A 22,030-nucleotide genomic window follows, 5' to 3' on the forward strand; every position below is an offset into this window, starting at 1 on the left:
CTGACAACAAAATCACACAAAAATGATCAATTGAAATCAAATTTATCAACCCATGGAGGTCTGGATTTGGAGTCACACTCAAAATTAAAGTGGAAAACCACACTACAGGCTGATCCAACTTTGATGTAATGTCCTTAAAACAAGTAAAAATTAGGCTCAGTAGTGTGTGTGGCCTCCACGTGCCTGTATGACCTCCCTACAATGCCTGGGCATGCTCCTAATGAGGTGGCGGATGGTCTCCTGAGGGATCTTCTCCCAGACCTGGACTAAAGCATCCGCCAAGTCCTGGACAGTCTGTGGTGCAACGTGGCGTTGGTGGATGGAGCGAGACATGATGTCCCAGATATGCTCAATTGGATTCAGGTCTGGGGAACGGGCGGGCCAGTCCATAGTATCAATGCCTTCCTCTTGCAGGAACTGCTGACACACTCCAGCCACATGAGGTCTAGCATTGTCTTGCATTAGGAGGAACCCAGGGCCAACCGCACCAGCATATGGTCTCACAAGGGACCTGAGAATCTCATCTCGATACCTAATTGGCAGTCAGGCTACCTCTGGCGAGCACATGGAGGGCTGTGCGGCCCCCCAAAGAAATGCCACCCCACACCATGACTGACCCACTGCCAAACCGGTCATGCTGGAGGATGTTGCAGGCAGCAGAACGTTCTCCACGGCGTCTCCAGACTGTCACGTCTGTCACATGTGCTCAGTGTGAACCTGCTTTCATCTGTGAAGAGCACAGGGCGCCAGTGGCGAATTTGCCAATCTTGGTGTTCTCTGGCAAATGCCAAACGTCCTGCACGGTGTTGGGCTGTAAGCGCAACCCCCACCTGTGGACGTTGGGCCCTCATACCACCCTCATGGAGTCTGTTTCTGACCGTTTGAGCAGACACATGCACATTTGTGGCCTGCTGGAGGTCATTTTGCAGGGCTCTGGCTGTGCTCCTCCTTGCACAAAGGCAGAGGTAGAGGTCCTGCTGCTGGGTTGTTGCCCTCTTATGGCCTCCTCCATGTCTCCTGATGTACTGGCCTTTCTCCTGGTAGCGCCTCCATGCTCTGGACACTACACTGACAGACACAGCAAACCTTCTTGCCACAGCCCTCATTGATGTGCCATCCTGGATGAGCTGCACTACCTGAGCCACTTGTGTGGGTTGTAGACTCCGTCTCATGCTACCACTAGAGTGAAAGCACCGCCGGCATTCAAAAGTGACCAAAACATCAGCCAGGAAGCATAGGAACTGAGAAGTGGTCTGTGGTCACCACCTGCAGAACCACTCCTTTATTGGAGGTGTCTTGCTAATTGCCTATAATTACCACCTGTTGTCTATTCCATTTTGCACAACAGCATGTGAAATTTATTGTCAATCAGTGTTGCTTCCTAAGTGGACAGTTTGATTTCACAGAAGTGTGATTGACTTGGAGTTACATTGTGTTGTTTAAGTGTTACCTTTATTTTTTTGAGCAGTGTATTTAATGACGTAGAATCAACATGGGAAACTGATTGGATTTGCATAAAGTTATCAACTTCTGGGGATTTCCTATTTTCTTCACCCAAATGTTAACCTAAATCCAATGACATGGTGATTACTATATTTTTTTTAATGTCGAATTCACATGAGTTAAAAACTAGACCAAATGTAAATAAAAAGTAGACGTTGAACTGATGTCTGTGCACAGTGGGATGTATTTATCTAGATTCTATCAATCTTTCTGTATTTGCTGTTTGACCCTCACGTCTGTGTCTCTGTGTAGGATCACTAAAGGGGATGCTGGGCCAATGAGAACCATGTGGGTCATGTGGTCAGTTGTTACGGCTCTCCTTCTCGCCATGCTGCTCAGTATCGCCCATTCAGAGCTGCAGGAAGGAGCCCTCGTTCCAGGTAAGCAATCCCAACACAACACTCCTCCTCAATCTACTATTTGCCATTGGTCATGTAATTGACCTTACCTGCTGCAGATAGAGACTAGCACCTGTTACTGCAAAGTGCTTCTGTATACTTGCTTATCTTGGTAGTCTTATTATCAGTCATGGGTCTTTCGTAGCTTTAAGCTTAGAAAGTGAGTATCTATTTGGGAGTGTGAGATCTCATTGGTCATTGTTTGAGGTCTGGCATTAGATGTTCCATCCTTTCTACCTGTCCTCCCACTCTTATCACTGTAGGTTTCATCTGTCTCTGTGTGGTTGAGGAGTGGGCAGAGGATCATCACTCATAGGGCTCACATTACACACACTGTTAGGACTCAGGTAATGACTCTATCCATCAGAGAACCAGGGAGGGGAAGACAGGAAGAAAAGGTTTCATCTGGTCCCCATGTGGTCCAGTTTGAAATAAAGAAGTGGTAGCTATATTCCATTTATTTTCCACTGTGGTGTGTTTAATTAGCTCTTCCTCTGCCAGGGGCTCAATCCATGCTGGGCTAACAACAGGGCTCTATGACTCAAATCCTGCAGGACTGTGTGTGTGTGTGTGTGTGTGTGTGTGTGTGTGTGTGTGTGTGTGTGTGTGTGTGTGTGTGTGTGTGTGTGTGTGTGTGTGTGTGTGTGTGTGTGTGTGTGTGTGTGTGTGTGTGTGTGTGTGTGTGTGTGTGTGTGTGTGTGTGTGTGTGTGTGTGTGCGTGCGCGCGTGCGTGTGCGCGCCTGTGTCTGTGTCTGTGTTTCTGTGTGTGTTGGCTGGATTTGTCTCTACTCCCCCTTAATTAGTAGAGCAAGCTCTGTCAATGACAATGAGATTGTATGGTTAAACAACATTTCTTAGACAATGTTCAAATGACTGTATTGCATCACTTAGACCATGTAGATTAGTTGGATATCAAAGCAATTAAAGGATGAGGATGATGCAATTGCAGTGGTTGAAAACCGGTTGGAGTAAGACCCAGCTTACACGGGGTCCTCCAGGGATTGTCTAAGAGCCTAGCAGGCTGTCTTGCAGATGTTTGAAGGGTGAGAGGCTAATGCAAAGGACAGTGTTCATTAGTAATTGAGAGCTGTTCACCATCTCACAGTGATGACTTGAGCCTGCTGTGCTGTGGATTAGAGATCAGAGCAGAGAGATCAGGTTCACCCTCAGCGGTCATGACAGTCTGTCTGTCACTGAGGGAGAGAGACGTCACTGAGGCATTCACACTGACCATTGGATGCCGGGTGTGTTCACAATCAATCACCCTGAGGAATAGAGGGGTGATTCACATGACTGGCTTTTTTTGGTAAGTTGTCCTGGAGATGTACAAGTAAACACTTAAGGGTCCAAAAGATTGGAACCACATTTGCCTTCAGACGCCAAGTCCATTTTTATAGGAGCTGACCCTAAGGTGAATGATCCCCAAGCTAGTGCATTTAGGAAAGAAATAGCACTAACAACATACTAGTAGTTGGGCTCAGAGGGACAGAAGAATGAACACTGTTCACTGATTGCCCTTGGCACTGGGTGGTTGTCCATGCTGGTAACTTGAACTTTTCCATGCTGGTAACCTACCACAGGAAACTGCTAATGTCCACTGCATTGTGGGCATCCAGGGAAAAGCAATTTCAAATCAGTGGGAAGTTAAAAGGGGCTTGACATGTATAGAGCATTTGCTTGCAAACTGTGTTTTTCATTGCTTCGTGGAGGAGTATGTGCTGATTTATTTGTGCGTCTCTTGGCTGGTGTCCTCGTGATTGTGTGGATGGAATATTTGCTTGTGTTCTCCTTTGCAGAGACAGGAGTATGATTGAAGGGAAGGCTAGAGTTATGAGGGCAGCCTGCCATCCTAATGGAAATTCCGGAAAAATAAAGGTTTCTTCAGGTACACTCTAGATGCACTCTAGATGCAGATGTCAAGTGTATTTAAATTGTTCTGGCTTAAATATGAGAAAATAGTACATAAGTCCTTGAGTGTTGGGGTGTAGACTACCTGAATACTAATTTACTGCACTGTTGGTTATAAAACCTGAGGTTATGTCTGAATTTGTTAAGTTAATACAGAGGATTTGTTTCCCTGACTGTAATTCTTGGTGGGTAGTGTGACTGTGTATTGTGATGATGGTACAGCACTGGGGGCTGGTGGTGAGGAGCCCAATTAGGAAGTGTAATCAAAGGCCAGCTCGTTAGCGTTGCCATGTTTAATTAGTTGTGCAAGCAGTCTGGCGTTGGTGGGAGTTGGTAATCTAAGGGTTACCCATGGTGCTCTTTAACAACATGGCTGCCGGATGGTGAGAGAATCTATTAGTCATAGCACTTTCTCATTTTAGTCACAACACACACACGCACGCGCGCGCATACGCACACACGCAGGCACACACTCTCTCTTTTTTTTCTCTCTGTCTCACTCACTCTCTTTCTCACTCTGATAATACATCACATTCCTGTAAAAGTTGATTGAGTATACAGTTGTCACGTTCTGACCTTAGTTCTTTTGTTACGTATGTCTTTGTTTTAGTGTGGTCAGGGCGTGAGTTGGGTGGGTTGTCTATGTTCCTTTTTCTATGATTTGGGATTTCTGTGTTTGGCTTGGTAAGGTTCTCAATCAGAGGCAGTTGTCCCTGATTGAGAACCATACTTCGGTAGCCTGGTTTCACTTTTGAGTTGTGGGTGATTGTTTCCTGTGTCTGTGTTTGTACCATACTGGACTGTTTTGATTTTAGTTTGTTCATTCACATAGTTATTTTGTATTTTTGTAGTGTTCAGTTTTATATATTAAAATGGACACTTACCACTCTGCACATTGGTCCGACATCTCTTACTCCTCGTCAGAAGAAGAGGAGAGTCGTTACAACAGTATATACACTGATCTAGCAATTGGGATTGTTATCATGTTATTTTACAGAAGATGTGTTCATCTCTTGTTAGTAATAGGAGATTCAAGTATGCATACTTTATTACCTATTACACAGGAAAATGAATCCATTCCACAGATCTATATATTAATTATATCAGTGATAATGTTTAGTTTGTTAACCCTGTGGATATAAAATGCTGATTGCTTATGTCCCATTGGTGAGACCTTTTTTCCTCTCCTCACTGGCTCTTGGTAATCTAGACACCATGTTTGCTTCTGCCTCAAGGTGAGCTTGTTTCTAGATAACCTTGTGTCCCAAGGACATGAAGTTGTATATAGGGCTGAGAAATCCCAGCCTGAGCTTTCACGTATCCACTCTCACAAGAATTCCCTAGAATTAATCAAGCTGTAAAATGATGTTGTTTCCTTCCTGGCTGCAATCATTATGAAGTCAAATGGCTTTAAAGTGATTTGGGTGCTAGATGCAACCTCCCAATACAATGTGACACTAAAAGATAAGCCGCTGCTCCCCCGATAAGACTTTGATTGCAATGTACCACTTGACCTGACTCTTAAAAGAAGAACAGAGCTGCATTGGTGACACTCTAGTCTTACTTTGGTTTGAGAGCCATACTATTTTAGCTCATTCTACTGATTAAAGAGGAGGCTCAGTCCTTTGCAGATGGAGGAATATTTCTCTCTGCCGCGCGTGGGAGTGGAAGGGAGAAGACTGGTGACACGATGTGTGGTTAGCTAATTAGTAGTGCTCGTTAGTCTATTTAGAGAGCCATGATGAGAGGAAGACAGCGCTAACCTCAGAGAAGAACAACCTTCACCACAACAACACCAACTGTTAGAGAGAGAAAGAGAGAGAATGTTGAGGGCTATCATTAACTGTTACACCACTGATATGGTTTCGCGACAGTACTGTGCCACTGTATCATTGAAGAAGGGTCCTTGAGATAAACTCCCAGCTGTTCTCTATTCTCCTATTGTTGTGGAGAGGCTCTTCAGACACGAGGAGAGCTGGCAGAGTGCCTGTCCGATTTTAAATAAGTGTACTCCATAGCCACTGGGCACAGACATCAATTTAACGTCTGTTCCACGTTGGTTTAACGTCATTTCACTTCATTGAAAGTGTGTGCCTTGTTTTGGAGAGGGGGGCTTTGCCATAATCTGCTGCATAATTCCATTCAATTTCACCCAAGAAGCCCACCTTCACTACAACAACAACATCCTCAAGGACACTTCAGTTAGATAAATGTAGTTTTTCCATATTTTTTTCAAATGCATGCTTAGGTCCTGCCAAATATAGTTTGGTCTACTTCCTGCTCTCCTCACCTCCATGCTATGTTCCTCTCCTTCATATGCCCTCTCCAACCCTCTCTGCTCTGTTGCCATGGCAATCTGTCCAAACCAAACTTACTGAAGTGGCACCCCCCTCCTGGCAGATTGATTGCTAATATTGGAATTGATTGGCGTTTGAGTGGGAGCTAAGTGTGTGCAGTGGTGTGAAAAGTAAACAATTGTCGTACTTGAGTAAAAGTAAAGATACCTTAATAGAAAATGACTCAAGTAAAAGTGAAAGTCACCCATTTAAAACTATAGTAAAAATCTAAAAGTATTTGGTTTTAAATATACTTAAGGATAAAAAGTAAATGTAATTGCTAAAATATACTTAAGTATCCAAAGTAAAAGTATACATAATTTCAAATTCCATATAAAAAAACAACAACAATTTTTGTTTTTATAAGTATGGAAAGCCAGGGGCACACTCCAAGACAGACATCATTTACAAACGAATCATGCGAGTCCACCATACTAGAGGCAGTAAGGATGACCAGGGATGTTCTCTTAGAAGTTATAAGTTATTTATTATTTAATTCTGAAATGTAGTGAAGTAAAAGTAGTCAAACATAAAGTAAAGTACAGATACACCCCAAAACTAGTACTTTAAAGTATTTTTACTCTAGTACTATACACCACTGTATGCGTGCGTGCATGAGAGATGTTTGCTATGTATGACCTGTGGTGCATTTCCTCAGGCTTTATCATTATTACAGCACAGTGTCCATTTTGATTCATTTCAGGCATGTTTGTGTTGCTGGAAAATGTCTCAGTGATGCATTAAATTATGTTTTGACACCTGCTGACTCAAGTCATTAGTCATTCACAGATATCTGCTTCTGTCTGTGGCATCTGAGCTGATGTGAACTGAAACCTGAATAGATACAGTATATCATTACCTTGAGTTGCAGTCATAATATGCAGATAGAATTATAGATAATCATGGCTATTATCTAGTATTAGGTGTGTATGATCTGTATGTGGCCCGCGGGTGGTCTCCTGTGCAGCTGTCTGTTGTTGGAGTTGCTGTGACAGACAGGGCAGCACACAGGGAAAGGTACACAGAGAGGGATCAGTGTCTGACAGTGTGACAGGGGTGTGTGTATCTGTATACCCTGGTCTCAAGGATACTGAAAGGTCATTACCTCACTGATCTCTCCCTCTCCCTCTCTCTCCCTCTCCCTCTCCCTCTCCCTCTCCCTCTCCCTCTCCCTCTCCCTCTCCCTCCCTCGCCCTCGCCCTCTCCCTCGCCCTCCCCATACTTGATTTAGATCAGCAAATAAAACATTGTTAGTTAATTGTTTTTAACCTCCAACCAGTTACCTGTGTTTTAGCTGTTATTTCTGGGCCAATCCCAACATATTTGTTCAGAACATTGTATTCCACCATTTTCACACATCCATTCGGGGCACCAGCTACCTCCAGATACATGTCTATCATGGGTGTGTTGGTGTTGTTAAATGTATTCTGGATGTTTAAACCTCTGACAGGTCCACTCTGTGAAGTTGTCTGAGCAGGGGGGCTGAGGGCGAATGAAGGAGGGGTCGGGACAGGTCCAGCGCATTGATTGTCCACATGAATCAGCCCGCACGGCTCACTTTTTCGATCTCCATGGATTTGTGGGCAGGTGGCGGGGCACCTTTGTGGCTTATCAAAGGCACCGATTTAGCCAGCACAGCATGTCAGGCCATTCGTCTTCCTGTAAGTGACATGTCATTCCCCGAAACCAGCAGCCTCTGCCCTCAAACATACACATGCACACTTACAAGGAAAATCACACACCCACTGCCACTCACAAATATATAAACACACTGCTGTATATCTGAACATAGCCTAGAGACAAACAGCACAACATAAAACCTTCAACACACATAACGTGCAAATCCAGTCCAGTAAATGTAATGCCATTGGTTTACTGTGTCCCGTCCCTACCTGTGTCTGTGCTGTAATTCCACCCACAATGTCTCCCATCACCCTCTGTCACACACCACTATTCCAGTACTATCTTAGGGTGATGCTAGGCTGTTCTGCATTGATTTACCATCAGTCATGGCTCCTGGCTTTCTATTGGTCTTGCAGGGAGTTGGCTCCCTCTGTCCCATCACCCTCTCTCTCTGAGGCGCTGAAATGATAAGAGTAAAATCAATAGCCAGCCTCTGGCCTCACACAGCATGGCTCCTCCACGCTGTGTCTGTCTGTAATGTTGCACCAATTTATCAGAAAGATTCCTCCCTCCACTTGTTGGAGGGTTCGGTCTGTCCATTGGTTTGATCCTGCCTGTCGTTGCAGACAGACAGCAAAAATCAAATGAGTTGAATCCTGTTAGAGCAATCAAATCAAATGGACAGAGCCTAAAGACTGCTTTCTCATTATTTGTTCAACCTTGTTTTCACTCGCTTTCTCCCTCTTTAACTTGGTGCTGTTTGTGCTCTTTTGCCCAAGACAGAGAATGACTGTCACAATCCTAGTCCTTGCTTAGAGAGGTGTATACTTGCATAGCAAGGAGCATATTGTACACTAAGCAAGATGAGCACATAGTGATTGATGGACACAACACTAGACGTGCACAATAACATTTCTGAAAGTATCTTTTCATCTATTTTATTCTGCCTCTATTGTATTGCTGTGAATGAAGTTGACCACACAATCTTGTGAATTTCGCAATAGAGTTCGCCCTTTACACTTGTGGGAATTGGCCTACATGGATGAGGCTAAATGTAAAAGTTTCTTACAGAAGAAATATGAAAAGCATATATGCAGCGACTGAAAGGGTACAATTTAGAGATACTGGGAAAAGTCTTTGACCAAAGGTGACAGCAGTTCACCTGACACAAGACTGTATTATATTTATGATTTCTAAAAATCCTCAACATCTTTGAAAATACCTTGAGTCATCTTAATTTATAGCATTTCCCTCACTCAGAGAACAAAAAAATGTCAAAAAGTTGCCGAATTAGCGGGAGGGATGGGGGCAATTTCTTATCATGTGCGGTGCTCGAGTTCACAACGGCTGTCAGTCAAACCCATACAGTCCTGGGAAATGCAGAGCCCTGATGTCATGCATAGCATGTTACTGTACAGCCACTATGTTCCAATTTAGGCACTTATTAGTGCCCAAATCTGCCATTTTCAACCTGTATACGGGTACCAGTGTAAAGGGCTAACGAAAGGACAGAGGGTTTTTCCTCCTTAAGTCCAAACAGTTCTCTTAAAGGCAGTGGTAGACCCTATGGATATGTGAGGAGAGTAATGCAACAGTATACAAAGCAACAGACCCTGGCTCTCTTCCTCTGTCTCACTGCTCGCTCCCACCCTGTATGCACTGGCAATCTCTCAATGAGATACAGTCCCATCCAGCAAATAGAGTCCTGCAACTGACCCCAAAGAGAGAGAGGCGGGGGAGAGGGAAGTTAATATCTTGCAGCTTCTTCGGATGGGATGACTGTGAGACGAGATGAGAATAAGAGGATGGAGCGTAACGATAATGAGGCTATGGTGGAAAGGGTAGTGACAGTCAACGGAACAGAAGGAAGAGGCTGACAAGATATCACTCTGTCTAGGAGATAGGAGCTGGTTGAGAGAGAGTGCAATCATAGGAAGAGATAATGAGCATGTTTTTTACTGGATCAAAATGGGTGGTGGGTGTGGCGGGGGTGTGGCGGGGGCGTGCCAACGGTGCGGTTGCAAACCAAAAATAATTGTCGCTGTGAACTTTTGCTGTTTTAAAGTTATTTTCCTGCAATTATACAGATTTTGTCATGTGGCGGAGATAACATTTTGCCATTTTAAAACAAATGTCCAAAAAAGTGTTCAACAAATCAAAATATATTTTGTAGGTCTGATTCTTCAAAGTAGCCACCCTTTAACTTGATGACAGTTTTGCACACTCTTGGCATTCTCTCAACCAGCTTCATGAGGTAGTCAACATGAATGCATTTCAATAACAGATGTGCCTTGTTAAAAGTTAATGTGCTGAATTTCTTTCCTTCTTAATGCGTTTAAGCCAATCTGTTGTGTTGTGACAAGGTAGGGGTGGTATACAGAAGATAGCCCTATTTGATAAAATACCAAGTCCATATTATGGCAAGAACAGTTCAAGTAAGCAAATAGAAACGACTGTCCATCATTACTTTGTAAGACATGAAAATCAGTCATTCCGGAAAATGTCAATAACTTTGAACGTTTCTTCAAGTGCAGTCGCAAAAACCATCAAGCATCATGATGAAACTGGCTCTCATGAGGATCGCCACAGGAATGGAAGACCCAGAGTAACCTCTGCTGCAGAGGATAAGTTCATTAGAGTTACCAGCCTCAGAAATTGCAGCCCAAATAAATGCTTCACAGAGTTCAAGTAACAGACACATCTCAACATCAACTGTTCAGAGAATATTATGTGAATCAAGGTTTCGTGGTCGAATTTCTGCAAAGAAACCACTACTAAAGCACACCAATTCGAAGAAGAGACTTGCCTAGGCCAAGAAACACAAGCAAAGGACATTAGACTGGTGGAAATCTATCCTTCGGTCTGATGAGTCCAAATTTAAGAATTTTGGTTCCAACCTCTGTGTCTTTGTTAGATGCAGAGTAGGTGAATGAATTATCTCTTTATGTGTGGTTCCCACTGTGAAGCATGGAGGAGGAGGTGTGATGGTGTGGGTGTGCTTTGCTGGTGACACTGTCTGTGATTTATTTAGAATTCAAGGCACACTTAACCAGCATGGCTACCACAGCATCCTGCAGCTATGCACCCTCCCATCTGGTTTTTAGCTTAGTGGGACTATCATTTGTTTTTCAACAGGACAATGACCCAACACACCGCCAAGAAGTGCTCAGCATATGTGGGAACTCCTTCAAGACTGTTGGAAAAGCATTCCAGGTGAAGCTGGTTGAGAAGTGTGTGCAAAGCTGTCTTCAAGGCAAAGGGTGGCTACTTTGAAGAATCTCAAATATAAAATATATGTTGACTTGTTTAACACTTTTTTGGTTGCTACATGATTCCATGTGTTATTTAATAGTTTTAGTTTTAGTCTTCGCTATTATTCTACAGTGTATAAAATAATAAAAATAAAGAAAAACCCATGAATGAGTAGGTGTGTCTAAACTTTTGACTGGTACTGTATTTGTATATTTTATTATTTGGACATGGGAGGCTCGGGAAAAAACACTGATGAGGAGAAGATGAGGTGCGGAGGACAGCTGAGAGGATTTGAAGAGCGAGCAAGAATGAGGAGAAAGTAGTATTCTTTGCCAATGCAGTCTGAGATCGGCTGTGTGCTATAAATGCAGTACATTATGAATGATGGTGGCTGGGTGTGATGAATGCTGTGTTTGTCTGTCAGGAAGTCATTGTTTCTCTTTTCATTTATACATAAGACTGTGGTATCTTCTATTATATCTTGCCTTCTATCTATGCCTTCCCCATAAAACAAAAGTAAGAGGAAAAGAATGTGTGAAGTTGGCCATTTTGAGAGCAGATTTATGGTTGTATGGAAAGAGCTCAGAGGGGAAACTACCTGTCTCTCATTGAATGCCTCCTAATCCCAGTCAGGCTCAAGGACATCTCTCCCATCTCTTTGAGACGATCGATACCCTGCCCTTATCACCAGATACTCTATGTATATGAGATTGCAGTTCCAAATTGATTCCAATCTCCTTGGATTAACACTAAATCAATATGCGTTCCAGCACCAGGTGTCTGGTTGTCTGTGCTAGCATGCTGAGGTGAGGTCTAAGTGAGCAACATCATGGGTGGGTGGCCACCTGAAACAGTGTCCCTGGTCTTCTCTTAGTGGACAGAGGGACTTCAGGCCGAAGTGGCAGCGATGCAGGAAAGGTTGACAGAGATGTTGCATTGTAGCCTACGGTTTGTTCTGACAGACTGAGGAAATGCTTTTCATATCACTATTGAAAATCTAAAAACACAGTCAGACGGATACATTTCCGAAAGTCATTTTGCATGACATAGAACTGTTCTTTTGAAAGTGGGTAACTTTTCCTGGTTTGTGTTGTTGAAAGCTAATGGCTGCCTTGATGTGCGGTGCCTTGCTGTTGTTTTTGGTGTTTACCGGCGTAGTGGGATGCAGTGGGACTGTGCATTGGCACGGTGACAAGCAGGCCTGCGGGCGGCTGCCGTCATGTTTAAGTGTGATTGATGGTCTCGTCTGCTCACTGCGAGTGCTAACGGTTAGTGCTGTTAATGAGCACACATCAACTTAACACACCAAGACATTCATCTGGAGAGATGCGGAGAGACGTGTGTGTGTGTAGTTTTACGTATGTGTAGTTTTACACATGGACAAGGCTTGCTGTGTGTTTTAGAACCACCTGCTGGGTACCCACTGGGCACAGACATCAATTCAACATCTAGTTTTGATTAATTTACATTTGGTTGAGTTGTCAACTAACGCAAATTCAACATGATATCAACAAAATATTTCACCATGTCATTGGATTTGGGTGAAAAAGAGTTGATTACTTTTTGCAAATCCAATCAGTTTTCCACATTCATTCAACGTCATCACATAGATGTTTTGTTGTTGAAATGAAGTGGAAACAACATTGATTGAGTGCTTTTGAAGTGACAGTTTGACACATCATTTGTAGCTTATTGACAGTGCCTGTCATGTTCTGACCCTAGTTATTGTGTTAATTGTTTTAGTGGGTCAGGACGTGAGTTGGGTGGGCATTCTATGTTTTGTGTGTCTAGGTTGTTTTTCTGTGTTCGGCCAAGTATGGTTCTCAATCAGAGTCAGGTGTCGTTAGTTGTCTCTGATTGAGAATCATACTTAGGTAGCCTGGGTTTCACTGTTGTTTTGTGGGTGGTTGTTTCCGTGTCTGTGCTTTTCACCACACGGTACTGTTTTCGGTTTCGGTTATTCACGTTACGTTTATTGTTTTTGTATGGAGTGTTCAGTTTATGTGTTTAAATAAACAACCATGGACACTTACCATGCCACATATTGGTCCTCCGATCCTTCTCGCCTCTCCTCTTCGGGCGAAGAGGAGGAAAACCATTACAGTGCCCAACAGCTAGGCCATTTTGTTAATGAATATAGGCTACAATATAGGTATGGTTATTCACCTATTGAAGTATAAGGCTGTGAATGCAGCCGTATACACAGCTGTCCAAAATAATGCAAACTAAATGCTGATAGTAGTAGTGAAAGCCAGCGACTCTCCAGTTGGGCTGGTCTGTGACTCACTGACACCTTTCCCAGTCAGAGGAATATAGCTAAGTCACAGAGAGTTACACACAATAGGAAACTTTATTTCCAGAGGACATAAGAGATGGATCAATCAATCAATCAATCAATCAATCAAATGCATTTGTAAAGCCCTTTTATATCAGCTGATGTCACAAAGTGCTATACAGAAACCCAGCCTAAAACCCCTAACAGTAATAATGCAGATGTAGATGCACGGTGGCTAGGAAAAACTCCCTAGAAAGGCAGGAATCTAGGAAGAAACCTAGAGAGGAACCAGGTTTCTGAGGGTTTGCCAGTCCTCTTCTGGCTGAGCCGGGTGGAGATTATGAAAGTACATGGCCATTTAAGGTTAGATTGTTCTTCAAGATGTTCAAACGTTCATAGTTGACCAGCAGGGTCAAACCACAGTGGTTGTAGAGGGTGCAACAGGTCAGTACCTCAGGAGTAAATGTCAGTTGGCTTTTCATAACCGAGCATTCAGAGGTCGAGACAGCATGTGCGGTAGAGAGAGAGAGTCAAAAACAGCAGGTCTGGGACAAAGTAGCACATCTGGTGAACAGATCAGGGTTCCCTAGCCGCAGGCAGAACAGTTTGAACTGGAACAGCAGCATAAACAGGTGGGCTGGGGACAGCCAGGAGTCATCAGGCCAGGTAGTCCTGAGGCATGATCCCAGGGCTCAGGTCCCCCGGGAGAGGAGGGAGAGAGAGAGAATTAGAGGGAGCATATTTAATTTCACACAGGACACGAGATAAGGCAGGATAATTACACCAGATATAACAGACTGACCCTAGCCCCCAGGCACATAGACTATTGCAGCATAGATACTGGAGACTGAGACAGGGGTGGGTCGGTGGACACTGTGGCCCCTTCTGACGATACCCTTGGACAGGGCAAACCATGCAGGATATAACCCCACCCACTTTGCCAAAGCACAAGCCTCCCACCACCAACTTACTACCTTGAGGCAAGGCTGAGTATAGCCCACTAAGATCTCCTCCACCGCACAAGCCCGAGGGGGCACAAAACCGGACAGGAAGATCACATCTGTGACTCAACCTACTCAAGTAACGCACCCCTCCTAGGGACGGCATAGAAGAGCACTAGTAAGCCAGTGACTCAGCCCCGTAATAGGGTAAGAGGCAGATAATCCCAGTGGAGAGAGGGGAGCCGGCCATGCAGAGACAGCAAAGGCAGTTCGTCGCTCCAGTTCCTTGCCATTCACATTCGCACCCCTGGGCAGGCTACACTCAATCATAGGACCTAAAAAATGTAAAACTTAAAGGGCGAGACCGAGTGTTCCTCTCTCACATGGATAGGCAGATCATTCCATAAAAATTGAGCTCTATAGGAGAAAACCCTGCCTCCAGCTATTTGCTTAGAAATTCTAGGGACAATAAGGAGTTCTGCTTCTTGTGACCATAGCGTACATGTAGGTATGTACGGCAGGACCAAAATGGGGAGATATGTAGGAGCAAGCCCATGTAATGCTTTGTAGGTTAGTGATGGCTGTTTAACCATTTAAGGGCCTTGAGATATAAGCTGTTTTTCAATCTCTCTGTCCCAGCTTTGATGCACCTATACTGACCTCGCCTTCTGGATGGAAGCGGGGTGAACAGGCAGTGGCTCGGGTGGTTATTGTCCTTGATCTTTTCTGTCTTCCTGTGACATCGGGTGTTGTAGGTGACCTGGAGGTCAGGTAGTTTGCCCCCAGTGATGTGTTGTGCCCTGCAGTTATGGGCGGTGCAGTTTCCGTACCATGCGGTGATACAGCCCGACAGGATGCTTTCAATTGTGCACCTGTAAAAGTTAGTGAGGGTTTTCGGTGACAAGCCATATTTTTTTCAGCCTCCTGAGGTTGAAGAGGCGATGTTGCGCCTTCTTCACCACACTGTCTTTGTGCGTGGACCATTTCAGTTTGTCGGTGATATGTGCACAGAGAAACATGAAATCCTCACTGCTGAAGTGAAAGCTTGTTGAATGCTGCTTTTTATGCTCAATTAGGTTGGAAAAATCAGTTGATAGTGCAGCAGTGAGGGCTCTTCGATATTGCACGGTACTGTCTTTCCAAGCTCGTCAGAAGACTTCCAGTTTGGTGTAGCACCATTTCCGTTCCAATTTTCTGGAAGCTTGCTTCAAGGCTTGGGTATTTTCTATATACCAGAAAGCAAATTTCTTGTGACAAATGTTTTTTTGTTTTCAGGACTCTTTGTAATCAAATGCAAATGTTGCAAAACAATTCTATAGGCTATGCAATTGTACGAGAAAACAGAGTGATGGCCTCTATTAAAAAGAGGAGGATCCCATCAGATTTCTATAGCCTAGGCCTACTATATTTATTTCTCAACTTTCCTAATATTTAGCAAATATTGAGCACATTGCTTATCTTTACAACAGAAGTATATGAAAATGAACCACAGGAAAAGCATCTTCCATTTGCTATTTAAGTGCAGAGATTACATGTATATCACTTGTGAATTCCATATTATTACTTGTGGATGATGCCCAGCTTAAGGCAAGAAACAATGCCTTTTTTGTTCGACTCTTAGTCACACACCTCATGTAGCCTAGCCCATAGGCCTAAATGTTTTGATAAGGTTTGTATCACAACTAAACTGGCCAAATAACTTCTTAAAATTAAGCACATTAATCTACTTTACAAGGGGTGTAGAGCCTAACTGGCATACATAAGCAGCACGTGAGTTTCACGTTTGGGGGAGATTCTTTTCACCATAAAAATGCACCTTTAAAATAAAAGCATTGCATGCATAATTACATTTGCGGTCACTTTTGATAATGGTGTTTTCCGCTAATTGAACATTTGTGCTTATAGCCTACTGCTGTCTGCGGATGGCTGCGCTTATAATGTGAATAAATAGCCAAATAGTTTTCAACATATTTACGCTAAATGTTCTGATCTGTTGCGTCAGCCTAATTGCTTAAAAAAGTTGTTTTGATACTAGTGCATTAATTTGGGATCTATCGAATCCCACAACTTTCCCAGGCTATGTTTGGAATATTTATTTCTCACACAGAATAGAATAGGTAAACTTTTGCACCATGTGGTATAGTAGATTGACATAGGCTAGTGCCTATGTGACTCTTCTTGCGGCGCCGACAGAGATGGCCGCCTTGCTTCGCGTTCCTAGGAAACTATGCCGTTTTTTGTTTTTTTTACGTGTTATTTCTTACATTAGTACCCCAGGTCATCTTAGGTTTCATTACATACAGTCGAGAAGAACTACTGAATATAAGATCAGCGTCAACTCACCATCAGTATGACCAAGAATATGTTTTCCGCGACGCAGATCCTGTGTTCTGCCTTACAAACAGGTCAACGGAATTGATTCCATGCAGCGACCCCAAAAAAAAACGACTTCGTAAAAGAGGGAAACGTAGCGGTCTTCTGGTCAGACTCCGGACACGGGCACATCGCGCACCACTCCCTAGCATTCTTCTTGCCAATGTCCAGTCTCTTGACAACAAGGTTGATGAAATCCGAGCAAGGGTAGCATTCCAGAGGGACATCAGAGACTGTAACGTTCTCTGCTTCACGGAAACATGGCTCACTGGGAAGACGCTATCCGGGGCGGTGCAGCCAACGGGTTTCTCCACGCATCGCGCCGACAGAAACAAACATCTTTCTGGTAAGAAGAGTGGCGGGGGCGTATGCCTCATGACTAACGAGACATGGTGTGATGAAAGAAACATACAGGAACTCAAATCCTTCTGTTCACCTGATTTAGAATTCCTCACAATCAAACGTAGACCGCATTATCTACCAAGAGAATTCTCTTCGATTATAATCACAGCCGTATATACCCCCCCAAGACACATCGATGGCTCTGAACAAACTTTATTTAACTCTGTGCAACCTGGAAACCATTTATCCGGAGGCTGCATTCATTGTAGCTGGGGATTTTAACAAAGCTAATCTGAAAACAAGACTCCCTAAATTTTATCAGCATATCGATTGCGCAACCAGGGGTGGTAAAACCTTGGATCATTGTTACTCTAACTTCCGCGACGCATATAAGGCCCTGCCCCGCCCCCCTTTCGGAAAAGCTGACCACGACTCCATTTTGTTGATCCCTGCCTACAGACAGAAACTTAACTCCACACTCCAAGACTGCTTCCATCACGTGGACTGGGACATGTTTTGTATTGCGTCAGATAAAAATATTGACGAATACGCTGATTCGGTGTGCGAGTTCATTAGAACGTGCGTTGAAGATGTCGTTCCCATAGCAACGATAAAAACATTCCCTAACCAGAAACCGTGGATTGATGGCAGCATTCGCGTGAAACTGAAAGCGCGAACCACTGCTTTTAATCAGGGCAAGGTGTCTGGTAACATGACCGAATACAAACAGTGCAGCTATTCCCTCCGCAAGGCTATTAAACAAGCTAAGCGTCAGTACAGAGACAAAGTAGAATCTCAATTCAATGGCTCAGACACAAGAGGCATGTGGCAGGGTCTACAGTCAATCACGGACTACAAGAAGAAACCCAGCCCAGTCACGGACCAAGATGTCTTGCTCCCAGGCAGACTAAATAACTTTTTTGCCCGCTTTGAGGACAATACAGTGCCACTGACACGGCCTGCAACGAAAACATGCGGTCTCTCCTTCACTGCAGCCGAGGTGAGTAAGACATTTAAACGTGTTTACCCTCGCAAGGCTGCAGGCCCAGACGGCATCCCCAGCCGCGCCCTCAGAGCATGCGCAGACCAGCTGGCCGGTGTGTTTACGGACATATTCAATCAATCCCTATACCAGTCTGCTGTTCCCACATGCTTCAAGAGGGCCACCATTGTTCCTGTTCCCAAGAAAGCTAAGGTAACTGAGCTAAACGACTACCGCCCCGTAGCACTCACTTCCGTCATCATGAAGTGCTTTGAGAGACTAGTCAAGGACCATATCACCTCCACCCTACCTGACACCCTAGACCCACTCCAATTTGCTTACCGCCCAAATAGGTCCACAGACGATGCAATCTCAACCACACTGCACACTGCCCTAACCCACCTGGACAAGAGGAATACCTATGTGAGAATGCTGTTCATCGACTACAGCTCGGCATTCAAAACCATAGTACCCTCCAAGCTCGTCATCAAGCTCGAGACCCTGGGTCTCGACACCGCCCTGTGCAACTGGGTACTGGACTTCCTGACGGGCCGCCCCCAGGTGGTGAGGGTAGGCAACAACATCTCCTCCCCGCTGATCCTCAACACGGAGGCCCCACAAGGCTGCGTTCTGAGCCCTCTCCTGTACTCCCTGTTCACCCACGACTGCGTGGCCACGCACGCCTCCAACTCAATCATCAAGTTTGGGCACGACACAACAGTGGTAGGCTTGATTACCAACAACGACGAGACGGCCTACAGGGAGGAGGTGAGGGCCCTCGGAGTGTGGTGTCAGGAAAATAACCTCACACTCAACGTCAACAAAACTAAGGAGATGATTGTGGACTTCAGGAAACAGCAGAGGGAACACCCCCCTACCCACATCGATGGAACAGTAGTGGAGAGGGTAGCAAGTTTTAAGTTCCTCGGCATACACATCACAGACAAACTGAATTGGTCCACTCACACTGACAGCGTCGTGAAGAAGGCGCAGCAGCGCCTCTTCAACCTCAGGAGGCTGAATAAATTTGGCTTGTCACCAAAAGCACTCACAAACTTCTACAGATGCACAATCGAGAGCATCCTGGCGGGCTGTATCACCGCCTGGTACGGCAACTGCTCCGCCCACAACCGTAAGGCTCTCCAGAGGGTAGTGAGGTCTGCACAACGCATCACCGGGGGCAAACTGCCTGCCCTCCAGGACACCTACACCACCCGATGTTACAGGAAGGCCATAAAGATCATCAAGGACAACAACCACCCGAGCCACTGCCTGTTCACCCCGCTATCATCCAGAAGGCGAGGTCAGTACAGGTGCATCAAAGCTGGGACCGAGAGACTGAAAAACAGCTTCCATCTCAAGGCCATCAGACTGTTAAACAGCCACCACTAACATTGAGTGGCTGCTGCCAACACACTGTCATTGACACTGACCCAACTCCAGCCACTTTAATAATGGGAATTGATGGGAAATTATGTAAATATATCACTAGCCACTTTAAACAATGCTACCTTATATAATGTTAATTACCCTACATTATTCATCTCATATGCATACGTATATACTGTACTCTATATCATCGACTGCATCCTTATGTAATACATGTATCACTAGCCACTTTAACTATGCCACTTTGTTTACTTTGTCTACATACTCATCTCATATGTATATACTGTACTCGATACCATCTACTGTATGCTGCCCTGTACCATCACTCATTCATATATCCTTGTGTACATATTCTTTATCCCCTTACACTGTGTATAAGACAGTAGTTTTGGAATTGTTAGTTAGATTACTTGTTGGTTATCACTGCATTGTCGGAACTAGAAGCACAAGCATTTCGCTGCACTCGCATTAACATCTGCTAACCATTTGTATGTGACAAATACAATTTGATTTGATTTGATTTGATTTGATTTGATTTTGCTTTTGCTGTTTGTTAGGCCTACTCATGTTGTTGGCTGACGAAAAGTAAATTTGGACAGTTCTTCCAATATCTTCAATATGCGCCTCAGAATTGGATAAGGACACGCGCAGTTGTGTCCTGTGTCTGTCTTCACTTGTAGCCTGTAAGAAAGACCCGATCACGTGATGGAGAGCCGTGTGAGTGAGATGAGAGGTGGTTCGGAGCAGGCAGCACTCAGGGAGAAGGGCTGCAAAAGGAATGGATTTTCTTAGGGTGCATTATGGCCACTCAAAGTAATTCAAGGCATGATCTAGTGCTTCTGAAATTGTGAATGAGAGACGGACGAAGTGTGTACCGCCTGTGCAACTAAACAAAGCAGGGCTCATGCCTTTCAAGCAACTTTTAAAAAATCATCATTAGTCGCATCATGCAGCCTTACAATGTATTAAAAATCGAAATATATAGCCCAACGTTTGTTGACCAACTAAAGTTATATTAATAACTCTAAATGAAGCATATAGGAATACCTATTTCTTTGTTAACCGCTCAACACAGAATAGACGGATGTGTTCACTAGAAATATCCTTTCTATTTTATTCAGCTTTGTTCAATTGTACTCTTCATACTTTAAAATATTATAAACTAATGCCAGCAAAATCTTGTCTGCTAAATGAACTGGTGTAGTCCACAGCCATATGGCATAGCCAGATCAGGACCTAACAAAAGGACAACTCAGAAGATGATATTCTGTTCTTCTGAAATAGACTACATTGTCTTCATATCATGTTTTTTTAGACCTGTCTAAAATAAATAGTGGATTTTTTGTGATGGTGTAGGTTATATTACATGGATTTGACATGAAATGTAGATGTTCCAAAGGTCTGCATCAGTGGCTTGTAGGGAAGCCAGGAGATGCTAAATGCGTTTATGTTAATTAACGGTAAATTACCGTGAGACCGGCAGTTATTTGCTTGACAATCACCAGCTGATGAAATTTCACTACCTCTAACCTCTATCAGCACCATGGACAGCGCCCTATACAGTACACTAAAGCAAGTAATCTTGCCAATATTTTTATAAAAACCAACCAGCTCGATTGTTTCTTACCTTTTCAGAAGAGTTGCAGCCTTCTTGATGCTCTGTGGAACTTCCTGAGTAATTGATCATTCCGTTCTCCCCAAAATCCTTTTGTAAAATCCCCTTCAAAAGCCAGTTGGATTAGTTCAGCTTTCCTCGTGTGTAGCATGCCTCTTCTGTGCTGACTGAACACATTTGTCAAAGTGGAAAATGTGTTTTCACAGCTTCAATGGTAATCTTGGCCCCGCCCTTACAAATAGAATTCAAATATTACAGGCGAAGGCGTATCCCATTATTCACTTAACTTACCACAGATGAGCCTACTACTTTCTATGGAAACCCAAAGGAGTCATACCTAGCAGCCCTGTGGCATTTCATAGGGGCGGCAGGGTAGCCTAGTGGTTAGAGAGTTGGACTAGTACCCGAAAGGTTGCAAGTTCGAATCCCCGAGCTGACAAGGTACAAATCTGTCGTTCTGCCCCTGAACAGGCAGTTAACCCACTCAATTCTAAGCTGTCATTGAAAATAAGAAATTGTTCTTTACTGACTTGCCTAGTAAAATAAAGGTAAAATTAAAAATAGCCTGAACATTGTGATGGCATAGAGCAGCGGAGATACAGATTTTGCCCCTCAATCATTTGAACTTTTTTGCTATTTTTATATAGGGACATAAAACTAAAATTGAGGGGGCACAAGTTTCAACTGAATGGGCAGTGGTGGATAAAGTACCCAATTGTCATACTTGGCGACTTTTTAAAAGTAAAGAAAATGACTCAAGTAAAAGTGAAAACCACCCAGTAAAATATGACTTGAATAAAAGTCTAAAAGTATTTGGTTTGTAATATACTTAAGTATCAAAAGTAACTGTAATTGCTAAAATATACTGAAGTATCAAAATAATTTCAAATTCCTTATATTATGCAAGCCAGACAGATAGCCAGGGGCAATCTCCAACAGTCAGAAATAATTTACAAATTAACATTTGTGTTTAGTGGGTCGGCCAGATCAGAAGCAGTAGGGAAGACCAGGGATGTTCCCTTGATAATTGTGTGAATCTGACAATTTTCCTGTCCTGTTATGCATTCAAAATGTCACAAGTGCGTTTGGGTGT

General features: G+C 43.8%; 1 protein-coding gene across 2 annotated transcripts in view; it reads left to right on the forward strand.

Annotated features, from left to right (window-relative positions):
* The window catches only part of LOC118390299 (roundabout homolog 1-like), a 222,119-nt gene that overhangs the window by 17,266 nt on the left and 182,823 nt on the right, over positions 1 to 22,030 (forward strand). For both annotated transcript variants that reach the window (XM_035780734.2, XM_035780736.2), the window contains exon 2: positions 1,756 to 1,883. In XM_035780734.2, coding sequence (XP_035636627.1) covers positions 1,781 to 1,883 — 103 coding nt within the window. In that variant the 5' untranslated portion in view covers positions 1,756 to 1,780. The remainder of the gene's footprint in view (positions 1 to 1,755; positions 1,884 to 22,030) is intronic.

The sequence above is a fragment of the Oncorhynchus keta genome, chromosome 11 (assembly GCF_023373465.1).
Source record: "Oncorhynchus keta strain PuntledgeMale-10-30-2019 chromosome 11, Oket_V2, whole genome shotgun sequence".
Classification (NCBI taxonomy): domain Eukaryota; kingdom Metazoa; phylum Chordata; class Actinopteri; order Salmoniformes; family Salmonidae; genus Oncorhynchus; species Oncorhynchus keta.